General features: G+C 31.2%; 3 protein-coding genes across 8 annotated transcripts; 1 reads left to right on the forward strand and 2 right to left on the reverse strand.

The window, feature by feature from the left end:
* The first annotated feature begins 658 nt into the window (after positions 1-658).
* On the forward strand, positions 659-3,820 carry Cchl (Cytochrome c heme lyase). Of its 4 annotated transcripts, none has more exons than XM_018505014.1 (4): positions 659-780; positions 1,236-1,465; positions 1,875-2,233; positions 3,447-3,820. In XM_018505014.1, the coding sequence occupies exons 2-4, from the start codon at positions 1,244-1,246 to the stop codon at positions 3,682-3,684; spliced, it is 819 nt and encodes a 272-aa protein (XP_018360516.1). In that variant the 5' UTR covers positions 659-780; positions 1,236-1,243; the 3' UTR covers positions 3,685-3,820. The 4 variants fall into 4 exon arrangements, with proteins under 4 accessions (XP_018360516.1, XP_018360518.1, XP_018360515.1 ...); XM_018505016.1 differs by having other exon boundaries at positions 1,240-1,465; XM_018505013.1 differs by having other exon boundaries at positions 659-784; positions 3,447-3,819.
* A 2,787-nt stretch (positions 3,821-6,607) lies between these two features.
* LOC108759530 (histone-lysine N-methyltransferase SETMAR) lies at positions 6,608-7,513 on the reverse strand. Its single transcript, XM_018505010.1, has one exon. The coding sequence runs from the start codon at positions 7,500-7,502 to the stop codon at positions 6,738-6,740; it is 765 nt and encodes a 254-aa protein (XP_018360512.1). The 5' UTR covers positions 7,503-7,513; the 3' UTR covers positions 6,608-6,737.
* Positions 7,514-7,625: 112 nt separating this feature from the next.
* On the reverse strand, positions 7,626-10,906 carry LOC108759529 (traB domain-containing protein). Of its 3 annotated transcripts, none has more exons than XM_018505008.1 (8): positions 10,787-10,906; positions 10,620-10,715; positions 10,069-10,398; positions 9,323-9,507; positions 9,086-9,200; positions 8,873-9,009; positions 8,048-8,460; positions 7,626-7,810 (listed from the first exon to the last, which is right to left on the reverse strand). In XM_018505008.1, the coding sequence occupies exons 3-8, from the start codon at positions 10,388-10,390 to the stop codon at positions 7,639-7,641; spliced, it is 1,344 nt and encodes a 447-aa protein (XP_018360510.1). In that variant the 5' UTR covers positions 10,391-10,398; positions 10,620-10,715; positions 10,787-10,906; the 3' UTR covers positions 7,626-7,638. The 3 variants fall into 3 exon arrangements, with proteins under 3 accessions (XP_018360510.1, XP_018360509.1, XP_018360508.1); XM_018505007.1 differs by having other exon boundaries at positions 9,323-9,528; XM_018505006.1 differs by having other exon boundaries at positions 9,323-9,558.
* Between the last annotated feature and the right edge of the window lie 741 nt (positions 10,907-11,647).

Raw genomic sequence — 11,647 nt, forward strand, 5'->3', positions numbered from 1 at the left:
TACGTATGTAATAATTAAAAAAAAATATTTTCTAGTGTTTATGTTTCCTATATAGTTCCTATTACATATAACCAAAGTTAAGTAAATATTTATGTACTTAAAATTTTTAAAAATGTTCCCTAATGTTTTATATTTTATATAATTTATGTATAACGAAGAAGACTTATAAATGTAATACTTAAAATGTAATACTTAAAAAAATTTTCTAATGAGATTATAATTACAAGTTCTTTGTTTTAAAATTAAAAACTTTAATTTAAAAAATAAATATTTACAAATATTCAGTATTATTTTTTTTTCATTAAAAAATATATCTATTCAATATAGATCTGTTTGCGTTGCTTGAAACCCAAAAATTTTTATACTTAAAATGAGATAGATATATATTTGGGCGTTAAAAAAAGAGAAAGCGAAGATGCTGAATGCAAAAAGTGCAAGCAACGCGAACAGACCTAATAAATATGTACATCTATCTAACAAAAAAAAATGTACGATAATTTTAATCAAAATACGATAATTTTGTATTGTTGGTACGATTTTTAATAATGCGGAGGTTGGCAACGCTGGCACACCCCCACTCTCAAAAAGAGGCTGCCTGCGTAGCAATATATGTAGTATTGCATATATGGGAGGATCGAGGCACTCAGTTGATGTTTTCGAACACAGCCATGGTTCGCAGACATCTAGTGATCTGCTATTTCTCACTTACATAGCGTTAATTACTAAAGTTGTTCGTTCGTGTTCGTTTTAGGACTCTTTAGGTGGAATAGCTCAAGAAATTTAGGTATTATAATTCTTTGACTTGCATCTTTCACGCGTAATTTTTTTATTTCTTTTTTCACTATGAATTACATAATAATATGAATGAAACTGCGAGGTGCAAAATAAGGAAAGAACAAAACGTTAGGAGCTATACTTAACAAGTCTGAAAGAAGGAAAGATCACTGAAAACTTCTACTAATTCTAACAGAATTTGCAAAGAATGCCTTGTCATACTTCGTAGATATATTCTTTTCATAAATACCTTGAGATGTTCTGTTTAATATAAGAGATTTTAAACCGTTGCATAATCTTTCTTAGTTTTAAGGTTATTTCGCAGAAATTTGTTTCATTGGCAACACAAAATATTTTAGTTAATTTATCTTTTGTATCATTAATTATTACGTTACACTTTATGGTTTTTCTTTTTTCTATACACCTTGAAGATATCTGTATCTCTTCTTTTTCGTTTCAAGAAAAAATCATGGGTAACGCTCTTACTGCAGCATCTGTATCAGCAGCTGACGTGATAGCGCCATTATCTCAACAAATCACAAAACCAGATTCTCATGGGATGAAGGAGAAACAAATAAAAGCATCACTGGAATGTCCCATGCACAAATCGGGTCAATTTAACACTATAAACTACACTAGTGAATGCCCAATAGATAAAATGGACGAAAATAAAATAAATCCATTAAATATGGTATGTATTGCAAAATTTTGTTAGCAGTCAATGAATGGAACGTTTAACTAATCACATACTGTCTCTTTTGATGAGTCAGTCACTTGCACTATATTAAATTATTAGTACATATTAAAAGCTGCTTTATATAAAGTATCTCTCTAATACAGTACCGATAACTAGTAATATAATACTACAACAAGTAATATAACAACTGTAACAACAAAATTACGTATATATATATTTATATACATTTAGTTTAATTATGTGGCAATATTATTATTGAGTATTTGATTGTATAAAATATTTATATGCTTTTATATTTAACTTTGTCGATTTCATATACAGGATCTTTTAATATGCACTATCTAATGTAATGCAAATGACCGAATTCGCTATTTTATTCATATATAAATAAATATAATTACAGATGCCACCAGCGAATCAGCAACCTGCTCTAGACCAACCATTTCCTTTGCCAACCAGTAGGCAGGTTTCGTCGATACCTAAAGCAACTGGAGAGGAAGGAGAATTTTGGGTATATCCCTCTCAACAAATGTTCTGGAATGCTATGTTGAGGAAAGGGTGGCGATGGAAAAGCGATGATATCTCCCAGAAAGATATGGACGACATAATAAAAATTCACAATGCCAATAACGAACAGGCATGGCAAGAGGTTCTTAAATGGGAAGCCCTTCACGCACGAGAGTGTGGCAATCCCAAACTGCGTAGTTTTGGAGGGAAAGCGGCCAAATATTCCCCACGTGCACGTATTCGCTATTGGATGGGGTACGTTGATCTTTATAATCTCGATTCTAAAAATTTTCACCTGCTGATCTATTCAAATATATTTATGTATGTGTGTGTATGTATATATACAGGATGTCCCAAAAAGGGGCACCTAAATATCTCGGGAAATATAAGTTTTACAGAAAAGTGTTTCAGACAAAAATTATATAGTTTAAAAATATCTATTTACTGATCCTATCAGTTTGACCTTGGGCTGCGTAGCCAAGGTCAGGTCAAGGTTACATTGATTTTCTGAAATGGAACACCCTATTTTTGATTCAAGAATCTAATAGCTGATGTCGATAGCTTTCCAAAACGCTATAATGAAATATTTTTTTATGAAGTGCTTTTCAAGTTATGATGCTTCAAAGTTACAGTATCGCCGGCACTAGCATTACCCAAGATATGTAATACCACGCGTTATGTTTTTGTTTGTGCGTTAACTGAAGGTCAAGATTCACGGACAATCGACCGATCTCGCCTTGACTGGCCAGTCTCCAAAATTAAATATTTTGGGTAATGCTAATGTCGGCGATACTGTAACTTTGAAGCATTATAACTTGAAAAGTACTTCATAAAAAAATATTTCATTATAGCGTTTTGGAAAGCTCTCGACATCAACTATTAGATTCTTGAATCAAAAATAGGGTGTTCCATTTCAAAAAATCAATGTAACCTTGACCTGACCTTGGCTACGCAACCCAAGGTCAAACTGATAGGATCAGTAAATAGATATTTTTAAACCATATAACTTTTGTCTGAAACACTTCTGTAAAACTTATATTTCCCGAGATATTTAGATGTCCCGACCTTTTTGGGACACTCTGTATATTGTATATGTGTGTGTGATCATATCATTTTGATCGATATGATTAAAAAGTTCTAAAAAATTTTTACAGAAAAAATACCTTATATTAACAAATGAAGTCATTAAATATTAGAGAAATTTTTTTTAATAAAATGTTGACAAAAAAGTTATATTTTGAATCATATAGATCAAACGGGGTGATCCCGATTGACCACACACACACACACGTCTCGATTGGACACCACCAATCACAGCGACCGGTGCTTAGGAGCTTTGTAGTCTCAAGCGCTGTGAGTGGCTCGTGTCCAATTGAGCCGTATCCAACTGGGTGCCACCCGATCAAACAAGCCAGCAAAGTTAAGTAGCTACATGTTCTTTACAATGCTATATTAAATATACTTTCAGGTACGAGTTACCATTTGATCGACATGATTGGATCGTAGATCGTTGTGGAAAAGACGTAAAATACATTATCGACTATTACGATGGTGGGAAAGTTAACGAGAAGTATACGTTTGCGTTACTCGATGTGAGACCTGCAATGGATTCGTGGGATAATATCTGGGATCGGATGAAAGTAGCATGGTGGCGTTGGAAATACCAATCCAACAATGAACCAGTGTCTACTGTCACAGTGCATTAATTTAGAAATTAGTGCCAATAAAAAATATGTTAGTCCGAAAAATTTTTACTAAATTGATAATTAATGCCTTATAATAATTACGCAACACATTATTTATTGCGTGGTGAAACAAAAATCACGATACATGTAATTTATGTACATATTAGTTATATACGTAAGTATCATAAATACAAGTTTACAATACTTATATTTAGTTATTTAGTTTCCAAAATAACATCAAATTAAAGCGAATTCAAAAGTATATATTCGTACTTGATAATAAATTTTATATATATTTACAAATATATGTGTACATATACCTTTTTCGTCCATTATACATAAATCTATTATCTGCAGTGTTAAGTAATCACTGGAAATGATTTTATAAAGCTACAAATAATTTGAACTTACTACCAAATATATATAATACATCGAATATTCTCTACTTAAGTCTTAATACTAAGTATTCAAAGATTAGGTAAAATAATTGTGTGTATATATATATATATATATACATATATTGTGTGTATATATATATATATATATACATATATATATCTTATATTTACAATTGATACATTTACAGTTTTGCTTTTTCAAATTGTTATATGCAAATATTTTGTTTTAATTTAAGTTTTAGTGTTCGATTCGAATAATAACACGTAAACCGTGTGATCTGGTAGTTAGGCAAACTTAAATTGTACATAAATATTTACATTTTCATAATTATATATCCCTTTCTTTGATTATTCATGTAGAATACTTTTCACGTAGAAAAGGGAAAATACCAAACATCTAATTTTAATCAGAATTTTGAAATATTCCCCGAATTTATCGACAATTTTTCGATATCAAAACATTTTTTAATTGTTCAGAACAAGCTTGCGCATTTCAAGGTATAGATATTCGCAACACTCATAATATCACATCGCTTTGCCAATTATTCGCGCAATATACTTTCGATCGGACAAATATTATGAAATACACGTTTTAAATTAACACAAATTTCGCTTACCAATATAACGACGCTACTTGATCTGGAGCCAAGAACGAAGACTTTTAACTTTTCAGGATGTGGAATACCTCAATATTTCAATAAATTTTTGTATGAAAAAGTATTGAACTATTCATATTTTAACTATACATATTATTCAACTGCATGTTTTAAATTAGGAAGTAAATAATTTAATAAATATTCACATTGTACATTATATAATTTTTTATTGTCAATATACATATAGCTCCATGTAGTTTTCACAATATTTATAGTTATCAGCAGAATATGTAATAACTTTGTACATCTTATAGATTAAAATTTACATAACTTCGTTAATAGATTGAGGACCGTTTAATTTTAGGAAATTAACAATTATGCTACAAAAATTCAAATATTGTTGAAGCTAAACAAGCAATTATAAAAAGTTAGCATTAAGATAAAAAATAAAGCTTAAATACAAGAATAATACGTGATGCTATTCTCTCCTAGTAAAACTTAATCAAAATTATTCATTTCAATGAGTTTCAATATGCAAAATTTTTTTAAATAACAATATTTATTTTTCACACATCTAGAAGTTCTTTAACTATTTACATTTTCATATGTAATCAGTATTCCTTAAATATAATTTAAAAAAAAAATATATATATATATATATATGACTATATTAGATAGTACAGAACCAAAGAATTGCACTTCATTTTCTGAGTAAGAATATATGTAATATATTAAATGTTGCTTATTAAAAATAATCTATTTTTATAAAGTGTCATTCATATATATTAAAGGCAGTTATTGGGAGCTATATTTTTCATTGACATGATGTAAATTAATTGATAAACATTTTTCCTAATAAAATATCCAACAGTAAAAAATATATATATATTTCATATACTTATAGAAATTTATAATCAATAGATTATCTGTAAGCCAAAGTTGTTTTTCTATTTTTCTGCAATTGTATGCATATATTAATACTGATATATACATCATACTAACATGTGTGTGTGTGCATAATGATACCATTGAATTTACAATAATCTAAAATTTTTATAAGATATGATAAGCTAGACATTTTTATCATAATATGTTTAACATTAAACACAATTGTAATTTTATAACTGACGAATTCGTTCGATTCTCATTGTTTTAGTATTTTAATAAAAGGCAGTTGCTATGAAATATACCGACATTTACAATTTTGATAACATTTACTTTTTTGAACACTGTATTGATTTTATTATATTTATTTTAATATTTGTTTAGAGTTTGTTAAATATACAACGATTAATATTAGATAATAATCTAATATTAGATAATAGTCTAATATTAGATATTACACTAAATTTTATACCTAAATAGAGCTTTAACTAAATTCTGATAGTTGGGTAAATAGAATGTCATATATATACTGTTGGCACATTAAATTATTTCAGAGAAATTAATTTTAACATTATTCAAAGATATTAATTATAACAATAAAGAGACAAGCAATATCGTTAAATTTAGTTTCTTTTATATGTATATATAAATAATAAGCAACAATAATAAAAGCAGCAATGTAATGTAGAAACAGTAATAATAAAATATTCCATTTATAATATACAATATCAAATAACAGAGAGTAACATCAAATATCATTGGATGACATGAACATATACAGCATGTCTTGCTTCTACCTGAGCACTTTCGTCTAATAAATAAAAATTGTAGAGAAGCATTGATTAATGTGCAAGGAAACGACTGAGAGATACACTGACGGTAATTAATAAAAAAAATTGAAGTGTGCTTTATTTATATATATATAAATATATATAACATATTTCTCTAAAAATTTCAGTATCTGTCACATATGTATCATAAAACTATACTTGTTTATAATTTTGATTATGACATTCTCTTTAATTTTATGTGATATTAATTTCAAAACATATAGTTTTATCTTGTTATATAATTTTTTTTCTAGCTTATGATCAATTTATAGTTTATACCAAATTCTTGTGTTAATTTTAAATCTGTAATGAAATCTATAACCTTTATATTATTACAATATATCGCACAAGAATATCTCATGTTGTTAAATCTGATTATGTGGTAAATAACGATGACAATTGCCAGAACCACAAAGACAAGAAGTATCACTGAGATAATGGACGGAATTAACCATTGCACCACCAGCATAGTCAAAAGTCACTTCCTCTCTGTTCTCTATATCTTTAGATGCAAACAAGCATAATCGAGGCACGATTCCCTCTACTCTAATCGGGATAAGGATAGAGTTCGGGTCACAGCTATGATTAGCATAGCGTCCAATATTACCAAAATATTTCGGATCTATACAAGTTACAATAACACGATCTCCAGCATGTTCTGATACTACAAGAACGTAATTCATCATGTTACCCTGCTTATTAGCCTCAATTCTGCATCGCGCTTCCTGCAGACTTATCACTTCGCCAGCGTATTCGCAAATAAATTGACCTTTTTTTATTAACTTATTCGTGAAAAGACCGAGACCTTTATTGGCAACTTCTCTGACAATTAAACAATTTAACGGACCATTCTGTACTAATCTATTTCCACAATCTGGTCTACATTTACAATGAGCATGGCATTCAAATACCGGACCGATTAATTTCTCATCGACAATTCGAGCATTAGAATAATTAGCAGAACCGCGTGTACACGAGCAATTAAAACATTCAGCTACACACGAACAGCCTACAGCGTATTCTGCTTCAAAGTCTGCTATATCTATCCCAGGCCCTGGTATATTATTTATTATGTACATAACGTCCGCTACAATATGTTCGTACTCGTCGGCAGAAGCATTCGCTTCCATGCTTACCGTAATTATATATCAATAAAAATATCCAAAAAAGTCCGAGAGACTCTTTGAAATAAAGGCAGCACGAGATAAAGAGGAAAAATTGTTTTTTTTTAATTAAGAAAGGAACTTTTCTTAAATAAATAAGACCCTATCGTACGACACCAACCTGTAGAAGTCCCTGAACCGATGACTTAAAAGATTGGAACGTGATAGCAGCGGGTATCGCTACAACTCTGTAACCTATGTAAATTACAACACCAACTACGGATGCCTTAACGGTTTGCTTCAAAATTTTACCCGACAACGATGGTGGTGGTATTCTGCAAAAGACTGTCTAGTAAATTAATATGTAATGGGATACATTATGCTTTAATATAATATATAAAGGATTCCTAAATTTTATTTAATTTAAACTTTATCTCCTATAAATCAAATAAATCAAGAAATATAACAAGAAAATATGATAACAAGAAAGAATACGCAAAATGTAGTTCTACAGATACCTTTAGAAATATCTCATATAATAGCAATTATATTATACAATATTTTTTACTTACCTCATGATAGGTGGTATATCGGAAGGCTTGACTTTACCCCAATTTTCAATGATGCCGGGTGTATGTCCTAAACCGACGATTCCTACGACACGTGCTGGTTCATAAGAATGATTAAAAACACAATGAGGCAGACATGACAACTGTAGAGAATTAGTCAAGTAAATATCTCTCTCTTTCACAAACACTTCTCCCAACACTGGAAACTTCTCCTTCATGTTGGCAATTATTTCGTCCAACATCGATCGTTGCTTACAAAGTTCGACGTCCTCTTGAGTAATAGAATCTTTCATTACTGCCAGTTTCCATCCTAGTTTTATAGTCTGCCACCAAGACAATGATCGTATCGCACGTTGCATTGTTATGTTAATTGGTCGATCGGCCAGATGAATAATACAGTTTGGCACTTTCTTTGCCTAAGTTACATAATAATGAATTCATATAAATTTTATAATACAGATAATGGGTGTTTTCCAGCAAGAGATACAGATGACATAGTGAATCGTTTCATTGAATATTTTCCATTTAGGCTGCGTTCCACTTAATGCTTATAAAGTTCGTGGAATCATTTCATCTTTGTCGTTGATCAAATGTTAAACAAGGACAAATGACGCTCGCGGGCGTTGCAAGCGTTAAGTGGAACGCAGCCTTAGTGACAAATCGACACAAGCTCAAGATAGAGTGACATTTGTGTCTACTTATGTTACTAAATAGAAAGCACCTTCTAACATTGGCAAACAACAAAGATGTTATGATTCACTGTGCTACACTGTATCAATTGCGTCTCGCTAAAAAACGTCTAATATCTCAGATTTGGTGCATACTGACCTCCTCAAATGCCCTTCGAAATTCCCCTCCAGGTGGCATACCAAGTTCCTTGGCGACATGAGCTGCCATTCTTAACAATAAAATGTGTAATAAGCCATCATACAGTCCTTCCCTTTTAATGGTATCCATAATAGTTTCTATAAATAAATTAAGTAGTACAATATGCCAACACAATAGCTGATGTATTATACAAATACAGAAACTCTGTCTCACTGTAATCAATGTTCTTAGCATAGCCAAACAAAACTTCCTCATCAAGTTGTAGTATACCAACTCTGGCTCTGCACAATTCAACTGCAACTATGTGAGGCTGCACAGCTTGTATAATCTTTAATAAAGTAAAAAATATTATTTTAAATATTATATATATTAAATTTTTACAATAAATTCATACTTAAAATTAAAAAGCAATATTTTATTTTCAAAGAATAAAGAAAAATATATAGTTACTTTTGACACATCATTTTGACTTTCAACACTGAAATGTGCCGTTCCTACTAAGTACAACTTTCCTCCATCAGGTGTGGTTAATAATGTAACAGTTTCTGGCAATCTCTCATCAATAGTAGGATCGTACTCCCTTAGTTCGCTTACCGTGTTGCCTATGTTACTTCCCTTATTCTGGATATTGGAATCTGCATTAGACCCAATATTTTCTGTATTATAAATACATGGCCAATATATACCTAAATAGTAGGTTAAATTAATCTCAAAAACTACAACAATGTACCTTGAGACCTTAAAATTTTTCTTCTACTTCTATATTGTTTTTGTGTTACTGAAATTTTTTTGAAAGCACTGCTCTACACACAATAGCTTAAGTTATGATAGCAACAATGGCTGATATTTTATTATTAGATTAAAAAGATTTTGTATAAGTGGGAAACCTTACAATATTAGCTGCATCAAAGTGTCCCTCATAACTAAAGATACACATGTCAAGTGAGTTTCTAACAACAGCTAATATAACAAAAGTGTCTGCAGAAATCTTAAAATGTTTTTTATTGCTGCATTGAATTGTACTTTCTTAAAATTTTTTTTTTCGCTTTTGTTAAACTTCAAACATATATCTACTTCACTTTCATGAGTAACACTTAAAGAATGTAAGTGTATGCTAGTTCAGCTAAAAGACAAATCTTTAATTTCTTTCACATGTTTATGGTAAATGTTTAAAGTACATATAACTCGATAATTACCTTCATCAATAAGAATCATTTCACTGTCAGAAGATTCAGTGCTTTTCACCTTGTTATCATCATCACGATTGTCATCCGTGCTTACTATTGATAACGTACACGAAGACTGTGTTGCTGACTGAGAATCTGATCGTGTCATTCCACGTCCAGATTCTTTGGCAATTAATTCTTTTGTAACATTTTGTGCATTTCGCTTCGATGTATCATGATCCCCCCTTTCGTCAATTAAGTTATAGTGCTTGTCCTTTATGGACGTTAATAGATCGTTCTCCTTTTGATCACCACCAACATGCTTATCAGCTTTAGTAGAAATGGATGCCATTTCTTTTCCTGAAAATCCATATATTCTTATAACATAATCATCTTTGTTTTTAAAAACTTTCTAAAATATGTCTGTTACAACTACATATTAATAGACTAAATAGACCATTGGAGCAAACTCTTGCGCTCGAATAACATATAAAAAGATACTAATTTAATTACGTTATAGATTTTTATACTTCTAAAATAAAGAATATTCCCGAGTTCTCTTAAAAACCGAATTTTCTTACCGTTATATGCGTCTTCTTAGGCGGCAGATGTGAATTGTTGCATGCTTTTAACCTCGTGGAGAACTGACACGTTTGCAAAAAAAGATTCTCGCATCGCTATAACAAAAGAATTGTGTAATTTATCTTCAATCAAGTTAGTCGTCGTCATATTAATCTTGTAAACTTACGCGGCGGACGGAAATTTGGAGAAAAATATAACGTATGGAAAAATAAGCATCAAGACCAAATCAGACCAAATAGATCAAGTCATCTAGTAGAAGCACCTGTATAGATACACTGGTATTCAGTGGCTGCGTTCAGCAGAATACAACAAGGGCTCTATTCTTGAAAAGAAACGTATACGAAAGTCTAGGGAAATACTATATAGTATACGTAACATATACTGTAGCATTTCTCTAGACTTTCGTATACGTACTTTTTTCTTTTCAAGAATAGAGCCCCTGGGGTGCGTTCCAAAACGCAACTTTGGTAACTGAAATCTATAGCTAACGTAACGTAAACTATAGCTTTTTCGTAACCAAAGTTACGTTTTGGAACGCACCCCTGAGTGGAATTATAGGTAAAATGGCTCCTGCACACTGGACGCGGAAACGCTTGCCGCACAAAATGTGATGCGGTAACCAATAAGCTTACAGCTCCTAAAGGCCCGTCTACAATACACGGTGTAAGAAGTAAGAGTAAGAAATTGACCAATCACAGTCGAATGTGAGAAGAATAATCGACTGTGATTGGTCAATTTCTTACTCTTACTTCTTACTCAGTGTATTGTAGACAACGCCTTACAGACGGGGTGATTCCGATTGACCACGTCTCGATTGGCCACCACCAATCACAGCGACCGGTGCTTAGGAGCTTTGTAGTCTCAAAACCACGTCTCATTTTGAAGCGCGGCAAGCGTTTCCGTGTCCAGTGTGTAGAAGCCAATAATGGATGCATTCAGTACTACAACCGCTCACTAAGCACTCAGTGAGCTCTTGCATCTGATTAGCATATTCCGTTAGATCTAAAAATATAGACCAAACAGATAC

Source organism: Trachymyrmex cornetzi, unplaced genomic scaffold (assembly GCF_001594075.2).
Source record: "Trachymyrmex cornetzi isolate Tcor2-1 unplaced genomic scaffold, Tcor1.1 scaffold1917, whole genome shotgun sequence".
Classification (NCBI taxonomy): domain Eukaryota; kingdom Metazoa; phylum Arthropoda; class Insecta; order Hymenoptera; family Formicidae; genus Trachymyrmex; species Trachymyrmex cornetzi.

What these genes read in the sequence shown, in the direction of transcription:
- Cchl (XM_018505014.1), top strand. Translation starts at nt 1,244, where the DNA reads ATGGGTAACGCTCTTACTGCAGCATCTGTATCAGCAGCTGACGTGATA. An exon ending in AAATAAATCCATTAAATATG is followed by an intron (nt 1,466 to 1,874) that starts GTATGTATTGCA and finishes ATATAATTACAG; the next exon opens with ATGCCACCAGCGAATCAGCA. An exon ending in CGTATTCGCTATTGGATGGG is followed by an intron (nt 2,234 to 3,446) that starts GTACGTTGATCT and finishes ATATACTTTCAG; the next exon opens with GTACGAGTTACCATTTGATC.
- LOC108759529 (XM_018505006.1), bottom strand. Translation starts at nt 10,390, where the DNA reads ATGGCATCCATTTCTACTAAAGCTGATAAGCATGTTGGTGGTGATCAA. An exon ending in AATGATTCTTATTGATGAAG is followed by an intron (nt 9,559 to 10,068) that starts GTAATTATCGAG and finishes CCTACTATTTAG; the next exon opens with GTATATATTGGCCATGTATT. An exon ending in TTCGAAGGGCATTTGAGGAG is followed by an intron (nt 8,461 to 8,872) that starts GTCAGTATGCAC and finishes TATGTAACTTAG; the next exon opens with GCAAAGAAAGTGCCAAACTG.
- LOC108759530 (XM_018505010.1), bottom strand. Translation starts at nt 7,502, where the DNA reads ATGGAAGCGAATGCTTCTGCCGACGAGTACGAACATATTGTAGCGGAC.